The sequence below is a fragment of the Aphanomyces invadans genome, assembly GCF_000520115.1.
Source record: "Aphanomyces invadans strain NJM9701 unplaced genomic scaffold supercont1.23, whole genome shotgun sequence".
Classification (NCBI taxonomy): domain Eukaryota; phylum Oomycota; class Saprolegniomycetes; order Saprolegniales; family Verrucalvaceae; genus Aphanomyces; species Aphanomyces invadans.
In genome coordinates, this window is record NW_008580168.1 from 829,928 (window position 1) to 853,645 (window position 23,718).

The following is a 23,718-nucleotide window of genomic DNA, read 5'->3' on the forward strand; positions in this document are numbered from 1 at the left end:
CGGGCTGAGCTGGGTACTATTGCATCAGCTCGCCAGGACGAAATTTACGGGAAGTTGCCGGTGTACCTGACCAAGTAGTCGCAATGGAGCAGGACAATCGGTAAGCTATATGCATCGCCCTGAACGAAAGGGTTATTGGCACAATTCAACGAATCTTGAGTAGCATAACATGTCGTTGTTTCAACACTCGCTCTAGCCCATACGAGAAGTGCACCGACCATTCAAGCACACACGTGGAGTGGTCCGTCAAATCTAGATAGCATTCGTCGACTCTGTCAAGGCACAACATCAGTCGTTCTGTCTACCACGACGCCGCGAACCGTGGGAATTGCCGCGCCGTCGTCTTCATTCGTTGCCAACTTTCATCGTCAAACCCCTCTACCGCGCATAGATCGATCGAATGCTACATGGGTTTAAATGGACTTCTGGTGGTTTTGGCGCCACACCTCTGACGTAACTTCAACTCGACGCGCACAACACTTCGCCTTTTGTGAGTTTGCACGAATGCGGTCGGTCGCGTTCTTTGCGATCGCAATGCTAGCTGCTTCCACCAGCGCTGCAGAATGCGCCTCGAATGACTTGACGCCGCTCCTGGACGCTGGTATAGCGTGCATCAAAGCGGCAAACTTGGACATGGCAGCCTTGTTGAGCCGCGACACTGCCGTCATGTCCAAGATGTGCAAGCACTCTGAATGCACCACGTTCTTCTCGAAGTCCCAATCGCTCACCTGCACCGTGCAAGGCCAGCCAGCGTCGCTCGCTGCTCAAGCCTGTATCATCAGCACTGCACGTCAACCAACTCTTCCTCTCACAAACGTCGTTGTGGTCGCCGCGGCGTACGCTGCGTTGTTCCTGTAGCCAGCACCGCTCTGTTTCAATTGCAGTAAGAAAGACATTGTTTCGGTGTAGTGGTTTCGCATACCGGTTTCGCGGTGCGACGGCTATTTCGGCCTGCCGGTTCTGTCGCCCCAGCCCACGCCACGCGGCGCACGGTCACGTCCACATGAAGGGCGGAGACCCAGTCTTGGAGCCGAGGGTGGTACAGGTGGAGGCCCAAGTGCCGTTGCTGCTTCCCCCGGCTCCAGAGACAACAGCGTCACATTCACCGCCCCTGGTCGTTCCCGGCCGGCAGCGCCGCATGCTGGCGCAACTCAAATCCAGTCCAAGTATGTCGCACATAACTCGCCTGCGCGCCTCGATCGCCAACATCATGAGCCTCCGCGGCGCCATCAAGGCATACTTCAAACACGAACTTTTACGGCAGTCCAAGGTCGACTCGGATGTACGTACTTGCATGACCATCTTCAAGAGTCCTCGTTTGTTCACTTAGTTCCAAACGATTGCGCTGGGATGTCTGCGCAAATCCCACCCGTTGCGACGACTGTGCATCGTTGTTGTATCGTGGGCCTGGTTTGACCGATTCATCACGCTGTGCGTCCTCCTCAATACGCTCATGCTCGGGTTTGTCGACTACACGGATCCGTGGGCCGAAGGGCCAAACCCCACGAAGCCTGCAAACCGCATCGTGGACGCCGTTAGCACGGTCAGCCTTGGTATCTTTGTGTCGGAAGTGATCCTGAAGATCATCGCGCATGGACTCGTATGGGGACCTCACAGCTACTTCTCGGACGGGTGGAATCGCCTCGACTTTGTCATTGTTCTGTCGGGGTACGATCTCGCTGGCATCGAGAAATATCGTCACGTGGCTCTGTCTAGAATGTTATCGTGGGTGCATTTGGGCGGTAAAGTTGGGAGCATTCGCGTCCTGCGTGTGCTGCGGCCGCTTCGCACGCTGCATTCATTGCCAGGTTCCATTCGCCCCCTCCCATGATTCGTCTGAGGTGTTTTCGCTAGGTTTGCGTGTGCTCACGACAGCGCTTCTCGCGAGCTTGCCGGCCCTCGGCAACGTCGCGATCTTGCTATCGTTCATCTATCTTGTGTTTGCCATCCTCGGGATGGAGCTCTGGCGGGGGTTGTTCAACCACCGATGCCGCCTCACACCGTTCCCCGTGCAGCTGCCGTTCAACGCGTCCAACGCACCCAACGCAACAGCATATCCCCCGGACGCTAGCTACATCGCCGCCGTGGTCGCGAATCCGATCGCGTACGCGTGCAACTTGTCGTCCACGGGGACGTTGATGCCGCTCAACGAGACATGGGTCTCGCCGCTCGACTGCTTCTGGCCTGTCGACCCATCCGAAGTCAACTCGGTGTTGTGCAGCCCGTACGTTGAAACGGGGCGGCAGTGTCGCCCAGGGCTCACATGTGGATCAAACTTCGACTCGTTTGGAAATCCCCGCTTTGCCGACATCGTTTTCAACGGGACGTTCGTTCTGTCACTGTCCCAGTACGACATGCTTGACGGCAGACTCAACTACGGCTTCACAACGTTCGACAACGTGTGGAGCGCGTTTGTGGTGATTTTGCAGACCGTGACCGCGTCGGGGTGGATGGTGCTCACTCAAATGGTACGTTGGACCCGTTCGCGCGCCGTCTAACGAACGGTAGACCCAGCAAGCCGGGGGGCATGTCGGCGGCGCGCTCTACTTCAACGCGCTTCTGTTCATCGGGATGTGCTTCCTCCTGCAGCTCAACATGGCCGTGCTGTACTCTGAATTTGTGAAAGCAAAAGACGAACAGACTCTACAGACCAACGTGTACGGACATCTCGACGTTCGTGTGACGACATCGCTCCCTGACACACTTGTTTCGACACCAGGAAGCGGCGGCGATCGGCCATGTCCAACTTTATCCATGCCGCGACGAGGAAGCACCTTGAAATGGTCATGTCGTCGTATTCGTCCCAGCTCAACGCCACCACGCGTCGCCGGATCAAGCGCGTGCGGCGGTGGATGCGGCAGCTCGCCCGGATGCCACTTTTTCAACGGACAGGAATCGTTGTGACAGTGCTAAACATCGTCACCCTGGCGTCGGATCACCATCCGATGGAGCCACGATTCAGCGCGACGGCACAGATGCTCAACTTTGCGTTCATGTGCTTTTTTGCGGTCGAAGTCGGCATCAAGATGGTCGGCTTAGGACCGACTCTGTACTGGTCGTACGTCCTTCTCGACATCGCATCGACGTCATCGATCCACTGTATGGATTGAAATCGTAGGGACTTGTTCAACCGGTTCGACTTGGTCACTGTGTTGTTGGGAATCGCTGAGATCTCGTTGAGCCCACCCGCAATCTTGAAAGGCGCCAAGGGGGGGTCGTCCGCGAGCTTTATCACGGCCCTTCGAGCGTCCAGGGCCATCAAACTAACACGGGCGTGGAAGTCTCTGCACAAGTTGATGCTGGCCATCGGGGCCGCCATGGGCGAGATTCTCAACTTTATGTTTTTCCTCGTCTTGTTTCTGTTTGTCGCGAGCTTGCTGGGCATGGAGGTGCGTTGGGTCGACAGCACGCCCCCGCCCTCACCAAAACATCGTAGCTGTTTGCGACGAAATTCCAGTTTGACGGGGCAAACAACCCCCTCCCATTCAACACGACCAACCCGTCCGCGCGCCTGCACCGGTCCAACTTTGATAGCATCGAGTGGGCGTTCTTCACGGTGTTTCAAATTGTCACGTACGACGAGTTTCCGTCAGTCATGTACGACGGGTGGATGGTGGCGGGGTGGATCGCCCCGCTCTACATTGCGTTCATCATCGTAATCGGGACGTGGATCGTCATGAACATGTTCTCGGCCATTCTCGTTGAGAGCGTCCTCGTCGATGCCGACGACAGTATCACGTACGACATTGACGACGCCGTCAGCATGGACTACAGCGACGACGGCAGCGACGATGACAGCGACAACTCGACGTCCGACCGCAGCAGCGGACGCCATCTCGACAAGAACCCAACCGTGAAAGGTACATCTATTGCCAAGACGACGCGCCCCCTGTTCACCGGCCCTTCCCGCATCCGCGCCCTCCGCCGCGCGTTTCGCCGGTATATCCACCACGCATCGCAATCGTCGTCGGCGCCGTCGGCAGCGACTCAACAGTCGAGCTCGACCACGTACCATCCTCCCATCGAGCGAAAAAGCCTTGGTCTGTTTGCCCCGAGCCACCCCCTCCGTCGAATGTGCATGTGGCTGCTCCAACGCCCCGAGTTCACATGGGTCACGACCGTCGCGATCGCCACGAGCTGCTTGTCCACTGCGATGGACTCCCCCTTGTACGATCACTCCCACGGCGTCGGGCTCGCGCTGGAGCTAGCGAACCGAGTGTTTGCCGTGTTCTTTTCGTTTGAAATGGCCATCAATGTCGTCGCGCGAGGACTCCTCCACGGCCACGACGCGTACTTGCGAGATCCGTGGAGTCTTCTCGACGGCTTCATCGTTGTTGTGTCGATCCTGCCAATGTTCGTGGACGACGTCGACGGCTTGGCGGGGCTTCGTGCGCTGCGTCCAGCGCGCGCCCTCCGACCTCTCCGCGTCATCAACAAGCTTCCCCAACTCAAAATCGTCATCAACGTGCTTGTCCGCTGCATTCCAGACATCGGCCGTGCCCTTCTCTTCTTTGCGTTCATGCTCGTGATGTTTGGCATCATGAGCGTGATGCTGTTCAAAGGCGCGCTGTCGTCGTGCTCGCTGTCGCCGTACAACTATGGCACGGCCGACGCGTCGATCACGCCCCCGCCGTGGTTTCCGCCAGCGTACGCAGGACCGTACCGCAAAGCGGACCTCCGCAGCATCGACATCATGACATATCCCCAAGCGTGGGACGCTTTGTCTCCGACGCACCAGGCCGTTCTTGCACCTGTTTGGAACAAGACAGGGTGCGGCCCATTTCCCGACGATGTTGCGCCGTCGTCCAAGGACATGTGCCTGTGCTTTGCATCGACGCACAACACGTCGTGGATGCCGTTGGTCCCCCAGCGCTTTGACAACATCTTCGAGTCGGTCGGGGCGCTGTACGAGCTGACCACGATGGAAGGATGGGCATCCGTGGCGATTGCCACGATCGACGCTGTCGGGCCAGACATGCAACCGATCGCCAACAACCGGCCCGTCCTCATGGTGTACTGGTGGATCTTTATGATTACATGTGCCTTCTTCACGACCAACTTGTTTATCGGGGTCCTGTGCGAAAGCTTTGTCCGGGAAAACTACGGCGCCCTCGTCACGGACGAACAAGTCGCGTGGATCAAGATGCAGCGCCGAGTCATGACGCTGTCGCCGCACGTGCTGCGGCCGGTGCCCCGCCATCCGTGGCGAAAGTGGTGCTACCGCGTCGTGGGCCACCGCTACTTTGACACGATCATGACTGGCGCGACTTTGTTGAACACAGCCCTCATGGCGAGCCAAACGTATGGCCAAAGCGAGCGCGTGTGCCAGATCCTCGCCAACGTGTACGTGGTCTTGTCCGGAGTGTTCGCCGTCGAAGCAGCCGTCAAGTTTAGTGCGTGGGGGGGGCACTACTTTGACAATTGGTGGCACCGGATGGACTTTTGCGTCGCTGTGCTCACATGGCTCAGCATCGCGGTCGCGACGCTTGGCCATGTCGACATGGGCGTCGCTGACAGCCTCGTTCGCGTCGCACGCGTGTCCCGGACGCTTCGGCTCATTCGGCAAACCGAGTCGCTCAAAGTCCTGTTCGACACGCTGACAGTGTCGTTGCCGGCCGTGGCAAACGTGACGTCGCTGCTGCTCTTGTTCTACTACATTTATGCGGCCGTGGCCGTGCAGCTGTTTGCGACCGTCGCGCTCAACCACGACCAAGTGACCGAGTTTCAAAACTTTCAAACGTTTTGGGTCGCATTCCAGACGCTGATCGGGTTCTCGACGGGCGAGAACTGGGACACGTTCCTGTGGCAGGTCTACATGACCGCGCCATCGACAAACCCCCAGTGCGAATCGCGCGAGTTCGACCCGACCATGTGCGGGTTCCACACGCACGACGGCTGCCGTCCCCTCGACGGATGCGGCTCGTGGGCGATCATCCCGTTCATGTACTCGTTCTTCCTCATGCTCGGGTACATTGGGATCAACTTGTTTTCGGGCATCGTGGTCGACGCGATCGGGGACTCGATCGAGTCGTGCCCCGTGAACGGCCACTCGCTGGCCGAATTCGCCGACCTCTGGGCGACGTACGACCCGACAGCGTCCGGGCTCATGACGGTGGACGAGTTTACCGACTTCTTGATGGAGCTGTCGCCACCATTTGGGTTTCATGGCGTCGATGGGATGACGAGGAAGCGCGTGGTTGTAGTCATCGGTACGCGGGACGAGATGCCGAGCGAGCTCTAGCTTTACAACACTCTCGATGTAGGCGAGCTCAACATTCCGCTGTACGACGAACAGTTGGTGCATTTCAAAGACGTTCCACGGGCCCTCGTCCAGCGCATCATGGGAGAGGTAGGTTTTGAAAAGCGGGGAATGGAATGTCATGGCGCGGGGAATGTCAGGGGAAGCGTGAAAAGGTGATCGAGATCGGCCGCGTCCTGGACGATCTGGGTGTAAACAAGCAACTGGACGACTTGTGGACCAAGCAGCGCGGCGCGAAGGACAAAGTGGACGTGCGGTCCAGAGCGTGGAGTCCGTCGGCTGTGTTTGCCGCCAAGTATGTGTTGGCGCGGTTTGTCCGAAACAAGCGCGCGAGAATCGCCCGCGAGGCGCACGCGCAAAAGGTGGTCGCCACAGACGCCGAGGAACGTGAAACAGCGTGTCCGGTGCCAAGTGCACCACATGAGCCAGCGGGGACGCCAGACCGGTCGGGCGATGCTGTCGTACCGTCTTCCAGCAGTCGACCGTCGTCGTTGCTTCGGATGTGGCCGAGCAAGCCAAGCCATAGCGACAACGGATCCAAACTACGTTTGGAACCACTTAAGCATACGAGTGGACGGTCCAAGGCGCACCTTGTCGTCCCAGTCACGGACGATACGGGGCCAAGATAGTGAAGATCTCGCTTCTTCAAGTTGTCCACTGCATGTGTGCTGATCAACGGCATGTGCACAAGTGTGCTGGCCATCCCCGAAGAGCTACATGAACTTTATTGTTCCAGATCCAAATCGTCCTAAAGTGTAAATTGGCTCGTGCAGTCTAGATCGCACCAGCGCATCGGCAATTCACGAGTTGCAACGTTCCGTCCATCTATGTGCATGTAGTAGAGTGTCGAGGATGGACCAGAGTGCTTGAGCTCTAGACAGACAACCGAGTGGTCGACTGCGTTGTGACGATGTTGCACGCAACTCGAGTAACCAAGACCAAGGTGCGGGCGTGGCCAGGTGACGTGCTAGACTTCCCTGCTTCCCGCTGCATATTCATTGGACCACATCGCATGCACCCCATCGACTTCATCGCCAGCCCCCACCAGTAGCACCCACTGCCGCTAGAGCGAGGCGCTGGCCGACTCATGTGGGTGACGCCTCAACTTGTCTAAAGGCATCGCGCACGTCAGACGTAGACTCGTTTGATTGGCTCGTTTTCACGTATCCGGACAGGCACATTCGTTGTCGACGGCATTTTGGAGGTGAAAATCTTGCCGCCGCCTCGATGCATCTACGAGCTGCCGGTGTCGGTCGAAGGTCGCCGGGCGCGACACGCCGCCAAGTGCATGCGACCGCGGCCGCCATGTCGTCTCCCTTGTCTCGCGACGACATCTCGGCGATGGCGAAAACCTCCCCAATGCCGCTGACCCTTCAACAAATGAAAACGTTTGCGACGAACGGCCCGGAACTCCGCCTGAAAGCGTCGGCTTTTCTGCACAACGAGCTCCAGGTTCGCTTTGCAAGGTAGAATGTGACCGTATCGCATGGTATTGCCGCTGAACGCGAGCGTAGAGCGGTCGTGGAACTGTCGGAACTTCCACTTGGACTGAACGAAACCCCTCCGGTCAAAATGGCCATCGCCAACTACACAATGTTATTGCACGATCTGGCGGCGATGAAAACACCGACCACATATGTACTCGACATGCGGAGCAGGTTCCTTTCATGTTTCTACGTCGATCGATTGCTAGGAAGACGACGCGATCTTTACCGCGCGCATCACGCAGATGAAGCAGCAGGGGTCGAACTTAGTTCCGATGATCTGCGGCGGGCTGCACGCGATCAAGGCCACGCCTCGTGTGAAGAACGCTCTACGTCTTCAAGATGTGCAAGTACGAACGATTCGTTGAGCGGGAGGGTTGCTCTGACTCGGACTGTGCGGTGACCACCAGGACGACTTAAACACCCGCCTGGACACATTCTTTCTGTCGCGCATCGGGATTCGCATGCTCATCGGCCAGCACTCCAAGTAAGACTCGCAACAATTGACGTTCGTTTTGGTTGTACCTCCATGAGCTTGTATTCCCTGCAACGCACGAGCTGTCGTCGTGCTTTAGCCCGTCTGACCTGCCACTTCTTCGGCACGCCATAGAGTCGGCGGCCGCGTCAAGCTCACAAACGTCCAAGATATCGTGAACGAAGCAGTGAGTCGAGCAAGTGCGCTATGCGACACCTACTGCGGGCCGCCGCCGCCAGTCGTTGTCCGCGTCGCTAAAAACGGCAACGCGCCGTTCATGTATGTGCGGTCGCACCTCCACCACATGGTACGGCGAATTGTGTTTACTTTTTGATGTCACTGGTACGACGTTGTTGTGTTGATGGTCGGTAGGTGTTTGAGTTGCTCAAAAACTCGATGCGAGCCACTGTTGAGCGCCACGCACGCCTTCGAAGCTCGGACGGCCTGCCCAAGTGCCCGCTGCATCCACGACCGCGCATGAACCATCACAGCCCCCTTCTTGGGTTCGTTATCCCTGATGTAAGTCGTCCGCGAGGCGTCATCTTGGGCTTTTCCTGGCCGCGTGTTGGACTGAGTAACTCGTCTAGCTGGACACGATTGATGGCGTGACGATCTTTCCACCTGCCGGTGCTGCGGGGTACAGCGAATCGATCTCGTTCCGTGGCCTGTGATCAAATTTTACGTCTAGCTCTGCGCTTCCCCCCATTACAGTCGTGATATCCCAAGGCGCGGAAGGTGCGATGCCGCGCTGCAACTGCGTCGGTGGACGCCATGGCGTCCAACGTTTCTGACAGAAATGGATGTGTGGGTTGCGAATCGACCGCTCACGAACGACATGTCGTCTAGACTTGACAATCAAGATCTCGGACGAAGGCGGCGGCGTCCCGCGCAGCGAATGGCGCAACCTGTGGCAGTACACGTATACGACGGCGGACGTGGTCGACCCGGCCGTGTTCAAGGGGGAAGTGAATTTTCGTGATCATTTTTGTGGCGGCGGGTATGGTCTTCCGATCTCGCGCCTCTTTGCCAGGTACTTTGGCGGCGAGGTCACGTTCCTGTCGTTGGAAGGGTACGGGTCGTCTGCGTTCATCCAAGCCCATCGTCTCGGCAAGCAAGCCGAGCTCGTCCCTGGCCATACCAACTTTACGCTGCAGCCCCTCACGTTTTGAATCGATCGTTCGTTGTTGTCGACCCATGGATCGAGGTCGTTGTGGAATACACCAAGGGGACGCCATGTGACGATCGGCACAAACGAGAAAAGAATGGGACAGTGGTGGCGCTGTCATGTGCATGGAAGCATGGCGTCAGAGGCAGTAGTGCTCGACGGCTTCAGCATCGTCATCATGATGGACCGTGGATGTTACAATCCCTGGCGCATCGTGCGTGCCGCTGGATATCCATTCCTGTGTGTAAACCAACATGGGCTCATCCAAGCAGCACAGCGTTCCATCTCGATCAGGTTGAGCAGACGAGAAACGACAAGCAGCCAGCGCGCACAACGTGTTTGACATGGATGGCCCATGACCGTCGCGGAGCATGGTCATGGACCTCGCGCACGTGGACCTGGAGCAGTAGAAGGATCGACGACAGTGTATTACGACGGAGAACGACGTGCCATCTACGTTTGCACGGACGCCTTGATCAAGTGCTCCATAAACACTTTCAAACTAACGTCGTCGGTGAAAATGACTTCGCCCTGGCCATCCCCCGACATGTGCGTCGTGCTCGGGTTTAGTTTCGCCATGAGGAATCGCGACTGACTCTTGTGTTGGTCGCACACGACGAAGCGAGGGACAGGGAAGCGAGAGTCCATGATGAGCTGCGCGTCGGCCTGGGGGGCTTCCAGGAGGTTCTTGAAATGGGCATGGTCGGGATGTTCGTGGTACTTTTGGTCCCGCCAGCTCGCAATCATTTCACCGTGAAACACGACGACGTAAAAGAACGAATCGAGGAGCAAGATCGTGTCGGCGCGGACAGAGCTCGAGTCAAGGAGAGCGGGGGTCGGCGGGCCCTGGAACGAGTACGACAGGAGCGACGGCTGGATCATCACGAGCGAGTTGGTCGTGCTTTCCCGGAGGAGGCAATGCCGGTACGTCGAGCTTTCGTCGGGCGAGTACCCAAACACTTGAAGGAACTGCGACCGCCGGAGGTGAAACATAAATTGCGGGTAGATGGAGAATTCCCGCGACAATCGAAACGACGACGGGTCGTCCTTGCGGTAGTCGGCGAAGCGAGCCGCGAGGCGGATCAAAGACCGATCGATCCATCGCATGATGTCATTGGTCTCGTCGCCGCGCTCGGATCGAAACACCGCGAGGCGCGTCATGAGCACGGCCGCCGCTTCCTGGTCGAAGCTTCGCTTCAGCGACTCGACGTCGTTCGGGTCGGTTGTCCACGGCCCGCAAATCGTCGTGACACGTGTTCGGTACTTGCCGCTCGAGTGCTGATACCGCGTGATCAACTGGATGTACCGGCCCTTGCCGGGAGCAATGGCACCTTGGTTGGTCACGTCAAAGTAGATGGCGATTGCTGTTTGCGGGTCTAGCCCGCCCAAGCTCCACGTGTTGGTGCCGCCGACGCCAATCTCAGTTTCACTGATGTTCTTGGCCGGCACCGCGGCATTCGTCTTCTTTTGAGCCGCGACGGGGCCGATTGCCCCCGACACTTTGAACTCCCGGGACGTGAGGACTTCGAGCGACGCCGCAAACGCCATCGTCAAGTGATCACGGTCCGACTCGGCCGCTTCCTCCGAGAAGCGCGAGAACATGCGGCGAAAGCTTTCCTTGAACACCGACTGGCCAAACGAATCCGCTAGCACGATCACGCCGCCCGTCTTTGCCACGCACACCTTCATTTCCATCACCCCACTCTGATCGAGCGAACATGCAAACACGTCTACGACGTGGGCCGCGGCTACGCAACGATCGGCGAGACCCGTGTAGTGCTCAATGGCTTTGGCGCTCAATGGCGCATTGCCCTTTTGCAAGTCCGTGTGCGATCGAATGTCTTCGGTGCGCTCGCGGTTTACAATAGCGCCGGGGCCTGTCGTCGCAGGCCCGCCCACAAACAGCATGATGCGAGCGCCTTGGCCACGGAAGGTGGACTCCAGCAAACCCACCGACACGGACAGAGCAACGCCGGTCGCTCGTTGGGGACGGTGGCCGGCATTTACTGGCCACGGGTCACGCTGGAGGTCGCGGAGGATATTGTCCAGCGTGAAGCCGCATTCACCGAGGGGAAGCAAGAAGCGGGCGGCAGGTTGGTTGGGCTGCGGCTGCTGGCCCGGCTGGGTCGTCGCAGCCGTGGGCTGGCGGGTCGGAGCGAGGCCGAGCATGTCTTGGACTTGCTGGGCAGTGAAGTCCTTGTTGCCACGGAACACGTGGGACTTGGGGCACTCGGCAAACCCGAGTTCGTGGACGTGCACCATCGTTCCGAACGTGATAAAGCCGACGAGTGCCTCGTCCGGAAGCAAGTTGAGCGTCTGCTGGATCGAGTCCTTTAGTTCCTCGAGCTCATCTTCCGCAACACACGTGTCCAGGCAAAACACAAAGATGGGCGGTCCAGCTTGGCGCTGCGGCAGCTCGTACTCCAGCGTTGTGAAGGACGGAATGAGTTCCGCGGGCAGGTTCTGCTCGGAAATATGCTCAGCGTAGTGAGGGGGAAAGTGGTTGCGCGTAATACAGAATGGACACACCCACAGCTTGGACAAGAAGTCCACATGAGCGAACGGGTTCAAAATCGCGGCACAGCTCTTGCAATGGACTGGGTCGTACTCGACGGCAGCCGGCATGCCCTCGATGGGCTTTAGGGGCTGGTAGATGCATCCCATGGGCACGACAGCGCGCGTCTGCTCCAAAGGCGTGCTGGGCCAGTTGTTCCATGAGAATCGGATCCCGTCTTTCGCTTCAAGAGCTTCAATGTCCCAGGTGGCGGGCGCCACCACGTTGTGCTGGGAGGTAGCCCCGGCAGACGCTTGCTGGTCATAGCCTGGCTGGGCACCATAAGCAGGTTGAGCACCGTAGCCTTGTTGGGCGTATTGTTGTTGTGGCGCTTGGCCATACTGTCCTTGCTGACCGTACTGATCATATTGCGGCTGCTGGCCGTATTGTTGTTGCGGTTGGACGTATTGCTGCTGCTGTTGCGCATATTGCTGCTGCTGGTCGTACTGAGGCTGTTGGCCGTACTGAGGCTGCTGTTGGCCGTACTGAGGCTGCTGTTGGCCGTACTGGCCTTGCTGGCCATAGCCCGCGGCGGGGTACCCTTGCGGCTGCTGCATCGTCCTTGTCCGAATGGAACAATCAGGGGCGGTGGCGTCAGTTTGGTCGTGGCTCGCCATGATTGGTTAAAATACATATATTCGGACCAATCAAGGAACAACAAGGCGTTTTATCAGGTCGTCAACAGATAATCCATCCGACATCGTATCCGGACGCGATCTTCAGACAAAGGAGGTTCTTGATGATGACTTGGAATGCGCTTGTACTGACGGCACTGGCGGTCCATGGAACGGGTGTACAAGCCTCGGACAGCAATCCGTGCGCAATGGACTTTGAAAGGTCCAATGCAGCGTTGAATTTAATCCACGTGTGCTCGTTGAATACCACGCAGCCGCGCATCCTGTGCTTTGTCAACACGATCTCTCCAAACCATGACACAAAGGCGCGCACGATCAAGGAAACGTGGGGCAAGCGGTGTGATAAGCTTGTGTTCATGAGCAACGTAACCGACGACGCGCTGGGGGCAGTCGCCATCGATCACGTGCCGTCGGACCACAACCACTTGTGGCAAAAGCACAAGGCGAGCATCGAGTATATATGGGACAGGTACCGCCACGAATTCGAATGGTTTTACAAAGCCGACGACGATGCGTACGTGATCATGGAGAACCTGCGGGCGTACCTGCGGAGCCCCGAGATTGTCATGCAGCAAGACGTGGTGCCGCTTCAATTGGGTCACCGATTTCGATTGACCGACGACCTGATTGAATACTACGTTGGCGACAGGCTTCTGCTAGACGCGTACCAGCAGCGATGGCCACATTGGTAGGTCATACGGTCATGTATCGCTTGGCTGATTGTTTTGCTGCGACTGCAGGTGGGTGTTCAACTCTGGAGGGCCAGGTGTCGCCATGAATAGTCTGTTCATGCAGCTGGCCGTCCAGTTGTTTCCGCAGTGGACATGCTTGAGAGACGAACACAGCCAAATGCTTCCAGACGATGCTGCGATTGCGTTTTGCATGGCGTGGTACGACGTATTTCCTCCAAATACAAGGGATCTGCGCGGTCGGGAACGATGGCATGCCAACCATCCGCGTACGATCCAGCAAGCCGAGGGTTATGTGGTTCATATGTCGGTCTCGTCTAGATGGCGTGTACTTTACAGATCCGTCGGAGTACCCCGACGACATTTGGTCCGTGGCTGCAGTCGACTCAACGCAGAACTGAAGGGTCGTCGCTTAGGTTCAACCAGTACCACAGAGGCATCGGTGGCATCCAGTGGAAAGACGACTGCTGTGCCCCCGACAGCATTGCCTTTCACTACGTTAGCCCTGACTACATGCTCCATATCGAACGACAATTGTATACGTGTCGAGCAAGCGGCGCCACCAGCCTGCGACAAGCATCCATGCCAGTCGGCGACCACGGCCCCATTGCCCAAGATGTTGTATTTAGCTGATTGGGCTACTGAACAAGAACGCCTCGTTGCCACCTCAAGCTTGCTTAGAATTGCCTCGGATTGATAGTCTGTGATGTTTTCATGTCCGATCAAGGGTAGCCGTCTTCGATGGCATGTCCTGACCAGTGAAGTGATGGACACGCCATTCCATTCGATAATGTCGAACTCATTTCATCTCTTAAGCGCGCAAACACACACTTGACCCCTCCTGTTGTGGCTAGCACACAAACGTATGAATGAGAAATGCTGACACGCACTGGTTGCCAAAGCGCTCGGGAATAGATTGAAGCATGACCGACGAGTTGTCGTGCGCGGTGTCGTCGGCAAGTAAAACAACCCACAGCACCCTTGGGCAATCCATCAGTGGAAATGTACCGCGCTCACGCAAGTCAGATCACTGAGATCCGAAAACAAGAACTCGGTGACAAAGGCCATCGATTGGGATGATTGCTATAGCGTTTTTGTTTACTCCCAGCGAGGATGTAGGGGTGCTGAAGGGTGAGCTTCAAGCTCGTCTTGTACCTGCAAAGAAGAACAGGAGAAAGGAATAGGAGGCACCCGTGAGGAACATCATGCTCTACTGGATGAGTTGGGGATCGATCGCCTTGAGGCTGCGATGACTTTTTGTTGGAAGAGTCCGGATACAATACCACGATTGAATGGACTTATCCGGTGGCATTCCAAACGATCATCGTCGCTTTGGCTCAGATGCCATGCTGACCGTCCGAATTGTCGCGACGGGCGCCATGACACGCATGGACGAGGCGGTGGACTGACATAATGCAGCCAGGAAGCAATTCCGCCGCCACCAGTGTGCGCTCAACCGTTGCTTGCAACGCAGGTTCGGCAAGGTAAGTGGGGAAAGGAGTTGCATGCTGACTGTCACCAACGAAGTGGGCATACGCGGCGTCAGCAACTCCGAGCAAGGTCTATGCACAGTCTGTTTGAGCTGAGCAACAATTGTAATGACAATACCCAACGATTTTTGAAGCGTGGAAGGATTCATGAACGAGATACAGTTGTCAAGGTTCGTCTCTGCCCTCACCGTCGTGGTGCGATGACGGTACGTATGTGGTACAATTCGCTGTGGTCTTCGATATCTTGCGCCTGCGCCTCTGAACGGCACTGGCGCCGGTAGTTATGGTCGAGATCCCACCACGACCGGCACCCGTCGCAGTCGTTACATGTGGCGCACGTGGCGTTTGAAATTTTGATCGGGTGGCGGTTACGTCATGCACACTAATTCATGGACGCCATCCGACGGGCGCAGGAACTTGATATATGTATGCAAGCACCTACAAATAGTGTGGTACTCCTTGGCGATCTGCTTGAAACGGTTGGCCGGACGGCGGTTTCACCACCTTTCAGTTGCAGGATTGGCAGCTATGTTTGGACAGAGCGCATGGGGTTGGGAGATGGACGGCACCTGGCCTGACTTTGGCATTTTCCAGACGATCGCCACACTCACACAGTTGAAGCCATGCACGACCACGACGCCATGAACCGACGCCACGTGGAGTACCCCACCGCCCCGACCAGCGCCCTGCTCAACGTGCACAACGTGCGGAGAGTGCTGGCCGACACCAAGATCCCCGACGAGTGGCGATGCCGGTACAAAACAGGCAAATGCAACTACCCGCGTGCGCTCAAAACCAACAAAAAGGACGGCACGGACGCCATGTTATTGCTGTGCGAGCGCCACCGGCGACTCCAAAACAAGACGAAAAAGCGCAGCGACACCAAGTACAAAGCCGACCGGGCAATGCTCCGTGTCGTCAAGCGGCTGCATCCCGACTTAGTCCACCACAAATCCAGCACATTGCGTTCGAACGGTCAGTGTCCAGCCTCGCCGTCGTCGTCGCTATCATCCATGTCGACGGATTCGCTCCCAGTGCAGTCGACCACCTCGTGCAGTGCCTCAACGCCGCCGTCGGTGCTTTTTTCTCCGTCCGAGCTAGACATGCTAGCGTTCTATCTCTTATGATGTAGCTTCCAGTGTTTCATTCGTCCACCCACGTGAATCCCCCCATCGACCATGCACCAAGCTCCGGACGGCGTTATCGGAAATTTACACGATAGAGCACACACCGGTTTTGTGGACGCCGTGTTGTCGTTTGAGCTACGATTCGCATCTGGGGACGCTATGCGTACTGCTCCATGAGCGGGAGACGCTTGACAATCGGCGGCTGCTCCACTTGACGCAGCAGCTTGAAGATACCCGTGCCCACGGCGATGGGAATCCCCATGATGATGCATTCGCTGACGCCGACGATCGCGTCTGTTCGCGAGTGAACCTACACACACCAACATGACATCGCGATGGCCGTCGCATGGCGCGTACCGCCGCGTCGAACAAGTGATCTGTCGTTTTCTCGAACGAGGCCAACATCAACACGCTTTCCTTCATCTTGGCAATGCCAAACCGTGTGATTCCGAGGACTTCGCCCTTGAACGTCATGATGTCCGAGAGCAGCATCAAGTGCCGCCGGTCGATCCCGATGCCGTACGCACTCATGATATAACTGACTTCGGACGCGATCAAGAAGCGGGCGGCTTCGATCCCGAGGGTTTTCTCAACTTCGATGATGTGATTCGACGTCGTGTGGAGGCCGTCGACGCCAGGAATGCCCATCACGTCGCTGAGGCCGTACCCTTCGACAAGCAAGTGCAGCTTCTTGTCCTTGCCTTCTTCGTAGTTGATGACAGCGCTAAGTAGATGGAAACGATTGCGTCAGGCGCTCCATTGCGTGGCTGTCGCGCTCGCACGTACCGATTCACGGTGGGAATTCCCTGGACGATCACTTTCGGCAACGCCGCCTTCAACGACTGCATGGCAAAATACATGCTCGACCGAGAATCCATTGCCGATTTGTATTTCGCCGGCGCCAGGATGCGCAGTTTGTCCGGGCGGCGGGCGTTCAGTAGCACGTGCGGCTCCTTGAGCAGTTTGACGATGCTGCGGGGCGGCATGCCCACAGCGCCGAGAATGGCCTGGCGCACCGTGCGTGCATCGATGGTGAGCTGCAGCGCATCGATTGCTTGCATGTCGAGCTTGACGGACAAGTACGCTTGATCCCTTGCAAACACTTGCTTGATGTGGACGGCGACTTCTCCCAGCGTCGTCTTTTCAATGCGCCCTTTGACAATCTACCACACACAGGGTCGATTCCGACAATCCGGACGAGAACAGGCCGTTGTACCCGCGCACTGCGCTCATCGTCTGCGCACACCAACGCGGCCGTGATGATTGGCGTCGAGATGTTCTTGCCAGCATTGATGATTTCTTTGAGGCGCGGCACACCCAACGTCACGTTCATGGATGCAACTCCAGCAAAGTGAAATGTTTTGAGCGTCATTTGCGTCCCCGGCTCGGAAATCGACTGCGCGCCAATTGCGCCCACGGCCTCGCCAGGCTCCATCATGGCACGATGGTACTTGGTCAAACTCAACTGCAGCAACGTCTCGCACTGCAGCCGCGTCAACCGACACACGTTGTGTACGAGCAGTCTGCGCACACACCATCCATCAGCAAGTTGTTACTAAAGGGCCATATGCAAGAGGCATCCATGCATACCGCGCGGCTTCCTTTTGTTCCTTCGTTCCATGCACAGAGGCTTGCTTTTGCCACTGCGTCAACGCCGCCTCGTTCGAAAACGTGTGGTGCCACTGCGCTTGGCCGACATATGCCAAGACATCCTTTTTGTTGTCCACAGCGCCCGACGTGGACGGCGCGGTCTTCCGCGACGCAATCTTTTCCTTCTTGACGGGGGCAGCATGTCCCATGTGCTCCGACTGAAACGCCGCGCCAAGGGATTCGGAAAACGGGGTCTACAACGGTCAAGTGGATTATGACGACGACGGCGCGACGATAGATCGACGTCGCCTACCATGGATGAATCGTCCAACGGCGGCAAGTGCACACTCTTGCGAATGCCAGCCAACGTCGCCGCGGCTTTGTAAAAGAACTGTTCGACTTCGGTGAGAAACTTGCGGCCGAGTGGAAGTATCGACTGGAAGTCGGGGCGCTGGACTGCGTCGGTACCCAATTCGCGCAGCTCAAACGGCGTCAGCGCGACACCCGTGCGATCTGGCACGGTGTTCTTGACATGCACAACGAGGCGGTCAAAGTCCACAGGCCGATCGTCGCCTTCCATGAAGGCAGGGTTGAGGCCGTCGTCGCCGTACGTGAACTGCACGACGCTGCCTTCCGAGTTGCGCACGGTCGCGTCGTATTGGCAGCTCAAGTCTTCCAGTGCTTTCATCAATCGACGCGCCATGTACCCTGCATGGTCCAGTCGTGAGAGGCGACCGCGAAGGAGGCAAGCACCTTACCGGTTTCAGCGGTCTTGACAGCGGTATCGACCAGCCCTTCACGACCACCCATCGTGTGAAAGAAGAATTCGGTCGCCGTCAGCCCCGAGTAAAACGAGTTGCTGACGAACCCTTTGGCGGCAGCGTGCAACGCATACGGCAAAAAGTGCGGCAACGTCCGGTTCACAAACCCTTCGGGGGCACGTTTGCCCCCGACACTCTGCTGGCCCACGCACGCCACCATTTGCGAAATGTTGAGCGCCGACCCCTTGGACCCGCACTCGGCCATGATCTATATACACTACGCGTGATCGCCCCGTTCGCGTCAACTGCCAAACGGCGTACACGAGGGTTGTTGTGAAACGGAAGCGATCGCATGCACTCGGCCCCGGCCGTCTCACGAAGCTTCCCCAGCAGTCCGTTCAATTCGCTTTCGAGGGACTCGAGCGCATTACACCCAGGCTTGAGCTCGAGTTTGCCGCGACGGTATTGCTCGATCGTGTCGTTGGCGCGGTCGTACCCCGCGTTTAGCAGAACCGCCTTCTTCTCGTTCAAGTCATTGGACGGCGTCACATCGTCGATCCCGATCGAAAAACCTGCAAAAGCGACCAAGGACATGATGACGAGGAGCGAAGGGCGGACAGTAGCATGGCAGGCCAACGTGATCCACACTCAAGGCCCCACCACCGCCACTGGAAACTCAAAACGCATCAAACGGACCTTTAAAGTTGCCCAGCCAGCGTGCACACAACTTTGCGAGCCGGTTCATGCACCGCGCGGCTTCGGCGGGCCCGTGGTCTCGAATCAAGACGTAAAACAGCCCTTTCTTGCTGCCGTCCCCGAGCGTTTTCTTGCACAAGTTGCCACTCAGGAGCTCGCTGTTGCGAAACACGACATACCTACGGCCCGAGCACACACACACAACTCCGTCAAACCGAGTGTGTCCATCGAGACGATCGTCGGTACCCGTCCTTGTAGCACATGCTCAAGTTGGTCGTGTAGTTGCGTTCCTTGAGTTCAAAATTGACTTTGACGGGGCACTTTCGGTTGGGTCGCACGAGCAGCGAAAACACTTGCTTGCCGGTCCACAGCCGGATCGGGCACACAATCGCAGCTTCCGGTAACTCGATGTCGTCGAGTCCGTCGCCCATCAGCGTCAGCACTTGGCAAAATTGTTCGCGGTTGAAGAAAATGTTCTTCTGAGTGAGCAAGTAGGACGCGGTCAAGAAATCTTGAGTCGCCGCCACCAGCGGTTCGCCTAGCCAAACAACCATTGTCCTGGCACGCTCCCAAGCACGCGTGACATTATACAAAAGACGCGCACCGTTGCGGGATGTGATCAAGTTGTTTGGAACACACATGAGCGTCGCCGCTTCCGCGCGCGCTTCCTCGGTCTGCGGCAAGTGCATGTTCATTTCGTCGCCGTCGAAATCCGCGTTGTACGGCGAGCACACGCACTCGTTAAAGCGAAACGTTCGCCACTGGAGAACTTTCGCGCGGTGCGACCTATCCATGCGACCATGAAATCATGCGTCAAGGGACATCAAAGCAAACACAGGATGGAAACACAAGCGTCGTGCAAACGATCGGTCGCACAGAAGACGGATCGGATGCGTCAACTCACATGATGCTCATTTTGTGCAAGCTCGGTTGCCGGTTGAACAGTACAATGTCATCGTCTTCCATGTGCCGTTCGACGATGTCACCTTCTTTCAAGTCGTCCGCGAGGCTCGCCCGATCGCCATACATGAGATTTTTCGTGTATTTCTGGCCTACGAAACACCACTCGCATTAGTAGCTGCACAACGTCGACCGCTGGAAAAATACCTTCAATGCGGATCGAGTTGGCCCCCGGGTGAACTGCAGGTCCATTGATCACGCGCTGGCGCAGCTTGGCAATGTTGTATCGCGTCACCTTTTCTGGATACGTCATGGTTTTGGCGACCTAGTGGCTTGCTTGAGCAATTTCGTTCTCTGCATGAATTCGAAAGCGTACGTGCTCAGGGACCCCCACTTGGTCGATGCGGAGGTTTGGATCGGGGGAAATGACCGTGCGCGCAGAGAAATCCACGCGCTTGCCACTCAAGTTGCCACGGAAACGGCCTTGTTTGCCTGCACAAAAATGCGCGTGAGAAGGAAAGCAGGCAGAGCCGCGTCCGACACAACACAAACGATAGAGCAAACCTTTGAGGCGCTGGCACAACCCGCGAATGGGTTTTGGTGCCCCTTGAAGTTTGGTCAAGCCGGGGGTGTCGCCATTCATAAACTGCGCGACTTGGATTTGCAAAAAATCCCAGTCCTCCATGACCATCTTGAGCGTCGCCCCTTTCTGCAGCGCCGCTTTGAGTGCAAAGTTTACCTATGCCATCGTCCAACCGCTTGAGATGTGTAGAGCAGGTCGCCAGCCATGGTATCTCTGGTGGCGTCGTTCGCAAGGACGTCTACGTACTTGAATGATTTCTTGCAATTTGACCGTCAAGTCGTCTTCGTTGCTTCCGCTGCCCACGTCCATGGCAACACTCGGGCGAATGCAGACGGGTGGCACCAGCATCGCATTCAGAACGAGCTTCTCTGGGCGCCCAGCAAATGCATTGAGCCACAACAATGGGCAATCCTGCACACCATGTTAGCAGGGTGACACAACCACGCCTCCGGCGAAGACGTGCACCGACCTGGTCCGGGATACGCTCAAAGAGTTCTTGTACGACGACGGGACTCAGGTCCTCTTGTGCTTTGCTCAGCAATGAGTTGGTCAGGTCGGGGTTGGCCGCTTGAGCCTGTGCAAACTGGGCCACGAACACCGTTCGCATGTCGTGGGCCGACTTGGCACGGTACTTTTCATGGATGATCTTGAGCGTTGGGCTCGTGACTTTGCGCACAGTGCCGTTAATTGCGTCGCAGTGGGGACACCGAACGACCTTCTTACACAGTAAGCTGATGCGCTTCCGTGTGTTAATCTTCTTGAGCGCATCGGCGGACGGGTCTCGCATGCGACGGAGGAACGACTCACGGACGTCGCCGCCAAGCAGCACGCGACTGCAGCTCTTGCAAATGTTTTGCAGAATTTCGATCGTCGCTTTGATGTACCCGATGTGGAAAACAGGAAGTTCCAGTTGAATGTACCTACGCAACACTCCATGGGATGTTACGTCCAAGGCGACGAATGGTGTACCCGAAGTGGCCAACGCAGTCTGACAGCTTCTGATGACACGTCTCGCAGTCATCCACCTTGTTCGACACTCCCAAGCGCTTGTCCAATACACCATTCGGAGCAGGCTCGCGCGTCGGCATTAAGAAGAGGTCTCTACATCATGGATGAGCCGACAAGACTCGATTGGTTGTGGACCATGCCGTCTTACTTGGAATGGATGGGAATCTCCGACATGCGCATCATGTCGGTGGAGCTCAACAGACCAAAGTTGAGATGGCTGATCTTGGACGGGCGATCATTCTCCAGAACGAACTGCTTTACGAGCGGGTTCCGTCGCACCGCCGTCGACATCGACGACGCCGAGCTGTTCATGGTGCCAGCGCCAGATTCACCGAGTTCGAAGGATTGGTTGATACAATCCAATTGGATGAAGCCAAGAAACCAATGGACCCCCCTTCCACTTCCTGGAATTTAATTGTTAGCAAATAGATGAAACTTCAAAGTTGCAATTTATATTATTTCATGGGTCCCCCCAAACGGCGCATTGCAACCACATGCACGACCACACAGCACGGTCGAGCCTACAAGGTTGTAGCATTTACGTTCACAGGAAGGAGCAAGCTTCCACCGTTCACGGACATACTGCCATTCTGCACCTAGTCTGTTGGCATGTCGGCAGCCTCGTTCGATTTAAATGGGCCTGGGATTCATGCTGGTCCATTCCCTCACCTCCTTAGCCCACCGTTGTGATTGAAGTAGCCCACAGCCGCCAATACAGCTGGTAGGCAACGGCGCGAGCCCTGCCGCGGCGCTCACCCGAGACTGCAGTGTAGTCCCTTGATATGAGGCTCCAACTCGCTCAGCAGACAGATTGGTCGCTGGATGATGATGCGGTTGAGTTGGGCGTGCGCCGTTGTTTGCGTCGTCAATATCCGGGAAATTGGCTGTTATCCGGACTTCGCTTTTCGTGGCAGGCAAAAAGTTCGACAGTCTGCACTTGGACACCACATCCACGCCAGTGCATGCTTTGCGCTGCCACGTGAAACGCATGCTAGTCGTTCGGTCAGCCATCCACCACTCTCGCCATCCGCTCGTCCATATGCATCGTCATAGAGCATCCTTTTCCGCGGTCCGGCTGTCCATTTGCCATGCTAGTACCAGCGCGGTTAAACAGACGCAATTGCATGTCGACTTGCAGCCAGCGATTCGCGATGCTTCTGGAAGGTTTCCAGTGACGGCGTCAGGGCCACGGTTCCTTGATCTGGTCAAGTGGTGGCTCACGGCCAAAGAAGAGACCGGGCCACGTGTGCCGAAAGACGCCGCGGAACTCGATCGAAGTCTGCCAGTGTTGACACCAGATTTCACGGTTCCAATTGACGCAGGTCATGCGCGCCTGACGTGGCTAGGACATGCGTCCGTGCTGCTGGAAGTTCCCGTGCCTGGCCGCGACCGACCCTTCGTCATACTCACCGATCCAGTCTTCACCGACCGGTGTAGTCCGTCGCAGTACTTTGGCCCAAAGCGCTACCGTCCTGCTCCTGTACCGGTCGCGAACCTACCTCCTGTGGACATCGTGCTCATCAGCCATAACCACTACGATCACTTGGAAGAGGTGACTCTGGCCCAGCTATATGCCGTCCAGCCCAACATTTCGTACTTTACCCCGGTCGGGAATGCCAAGTGGATTGCCAGCGCGGGGGTTCCACTCGCCAACATCCACGAGCAAAATTGGTGGGACGTGTCTCCAGCGACCACAGAGACCGAAACCTTGCCCTTTGAAGTCGGATGTGTACCTGCCAACCACTGGAGCAAACGGGGATTCTTCGACCGAAACATGGCCCTCTGGGGTGGGTTTGTTGTCCGTGGGTTGGGTGGATCGTTCTACTTTGCAGGAGACACTGCGACGGGGTCGATCTTCCAAGCCATCGGACATCGGTACGGCGATCAAAGCGTGTCGGCCATTCCAATTGGCGCGTACTCCCCTCGGCATCTCTTTCGAGACCACCATTGCGACGTGGCGGAAGCGATTCAAATTCACCACCACGTCAAAAGCCGCGCGTCGATCGGGGTGCACTGGGGCACGTGGGTCCTCACCGGCGAGTACTACTTGGAGCCCAAGCAGGAACTCCATGCCCAAATGGCCGCGACGGACCGCCCGGACGCATTCACGACCGTCGACCATGGACAATCGAAACTCGTCCAGTGGGTGTTGGATGATGCATGCACTTCCTAGAGCGCGTCATTGCCGTCGACGCCTGGACCATAGACGAGTAGTGTAGTTTCAGTAATAGTAGAGTCCGATCTGGAGCAAGGTGTTCCGAGGCTTAACATGACCAAGGCGATTTCTTTCCCAGCATTGCAT

The 23,718-nt window shown here is 57.0% G+C and overlaps 8 protein-coding genes across 14 annotated transcripts; 6 read left to right on the plus strand and 2 right to left on the minus strand.

The window, feature by feature from the left end:
* Window positions 1–468: 468 nt before the first annotated feature.
* H310_09982 (hypothetical protein) lies at window positions 469–858 on the plus strand (the record flags this gene model as incomplete). Its single annotated transcript, XM_008876211.1, has 1 exon — window positions 469–858. The coding sequence occupies exon 1, from the start codon at window positions 505–507 to the stop codon at window positions 856–858; it is 354 nt and encodes a 117-aa protein (XP_008874433.1). The 5' UTR covers window positions 469–504.
* Window positions 859–1,003: 145 nt separating this feature from the next.
* On the plus strand, window positions 1,004–7,081 carry H310_09983 (hypothetical protein; the record flags this gene model as incomplete). Its single annotated transcript, XM_008876212.1, has 10 exons — window positions 1,004–1,282; window positions 1,331–1,668; window positions 1,717–1,808; window positions 1,855–2,468; window positions 2,509–2,657; window positions 2,720–3,058; window positions 3,119–3,389; window positions 3,437–6,209; window positions 6,264–6,349; window positions 6,400–7,081. The coding sequence occupies 10 exons, from the start codon at window positions 1,004–1,006 to the stop codon at window positions 6,886–6,888; spliced, it is 5,430 nt and encodes a 1,809-aa protein (XP_008874434.1). The 3' UTR covers window positions 6,889–7,081.
* Window positions 7,082–7,393: 312 nt separating this feature from the next.
* H310_09984 lies at window positions 7,394–9,643 on the plus strand. Of its 2 annotated transcripts, XM_008876213.1 has the most exons (9): window positions 7,394–7,725; window positions 7,774–7,897; window positions 7,953–8,093; window positions 8,154–8,230; window positions 8,354–8,525; window positions 8,591–8,737; window positions 8,806–8,855; window positions 8,907–8,953; window positions 9,065–9,643. In XM_008876213.1, the coding sequence occupies exons 1-9, from the start codon at window positions 7,487–7,489 to the stop codon at window positions 9,385–9,387; spliced, it is 1,320 nt and encodes a 439-aa protein (XP_008874435.1). In that variant the 5' UTR covers window positions 7,394–7,486; the 3' UTR covers window positions 9,388–9,643. The 2 variants fall into 2 exon arrangements, with proteins under 2 accessions (XP_008874435.1, XP_008874436.1); XM_008876214.1 differs by having other exon boundaries at window positions 7,774–8,093.
* A 152-nt stretch (window positions 9,644–9,795) lies between these two features.
* On the minus strand, window positions 9,796–12,506 carry H310_09985 (hypothetical protein). Its single transcript, XM_008876215.1, has one exon. It carries the CDS (start codon window positions 12,492–12,494, stop codon window positions 9,837–9,839), a length of 2,658 nt encoding a protein of 885 aa, XP_008874437.1. The 5' UTR covers window positions 12,495–12,506; the 3' UTR covers window positions 9,796–9,836.
* A 136-nt stretch (window positions 12,507–12,642) lies between these two features.
* Window positions 12,643–14,080, plus strand: H310_09986 (hypothetical protein). Of its 6 annotated transcripts, none has more exons than XM_008876218.1 (4): window positions 12,643–13,260; window positions 13,313–13,530; window positions 13,583–13,628; window positions 13,678–14,080. In XM_008876218.1, the coding sequence occupies exons 1-4, from the start codon at window positions 12,677–12,679 to the stop codon at window positions 13,892–13,894; spliced, it is 1,065 nt and encodes a 354-aa protein (XP_008874440.1). In that variant the 5' UTR covers window positions 12,643–12,676; the 3' UTR covers window positions 13,895–14,080. The 6 variants fall into 6 exon arrangements, with proteins under 6 accessions (XP_008874440.1, XP_008874443.1, XP_008874441.1 ...); XM_008876221.1 differs by having other exon boundaries at window positions 13,313–13,462; XM_008876219.1 differs by having other exon boundaries at window positions 13,313–13,628.
* A 1,312-nt stretch (window positions 14,081–15,392) lies between these two features.
* H310_09987 (hypothetical protein) lies at window positions 15,393–15,878 on the plus strand (the record flags this gene model as incomplete). Its single annotated transcript, XM_008876222.1, has 1 exon — window positions 15,393–15,878. One exon carries the CDS (start codon window positions 15,393–15,395, stop codon window positions 15,876–15,878), a length of 486 nt encoding a protein of 161 aa, XP_008874444.1.
* Window positions 15,879–15,923: 45 nt separating this feature from the next.
* On the minus strand, window positions 15,924–21,771 carry H310_09988 (hypothetical protein). The gene is made up of 19 exons (XM_008876223.1): window positions 21,565–21,771; window positions 21,378–21,509; window positions 20,878–21,328; window positions 20,655–20,819; window positions 20,390–20,564; window positions 20,202–20,317; window positions 20,033–20,150; window positions 19,830–19,977; window positions 19,530–19,711; window positions 19,172–19,463; window positions 18,926–19,104; window positions 18,551–18,801; window positions 18,227–18,497; window positions 17,782–18,176; window positions 17,469–17,722; window positions 17,095–17,401; window positions 16,665–17,041; window positions 16,236–16,602; window positions 15,924–16,188 (listed from the first exon to the last, which is right to left on the minus strand). The coding sequence occupies exons 1-19, from the start codon at window positions 21,726–21,728 to the stop codon at window positions 16,036–16,038; spliced, it is 4,497 nt and encodes a 1,498-aa protein (XP_008874445.1). The 5' UTR covers window positions 21,729–21,771; the 3' UTR covers window positions 15,924–16,035.
* Window positions 21,772–22,504: 733 nt separating this feature from the next.
* On the plus strand, window positions 22,505–23,589 carry H310_09989 (hypothetical protein; the record flags this gene model as incomplete). Its single annotated transcript, XM_008876224.1, has 2 exons — window positions 22,505–22,510; window positions 22,555–23,589. 2 exons carry the CDS (start codon window positions 22,505–22,507, stop codon window positions 23,587–23,589), a joined length of 1,041 nt encoding a protein of 346 aa, XP_008874446.1.
* Between the last annotated feature and the right edge of the window lie 129 nt (window positions 23,590–23,718).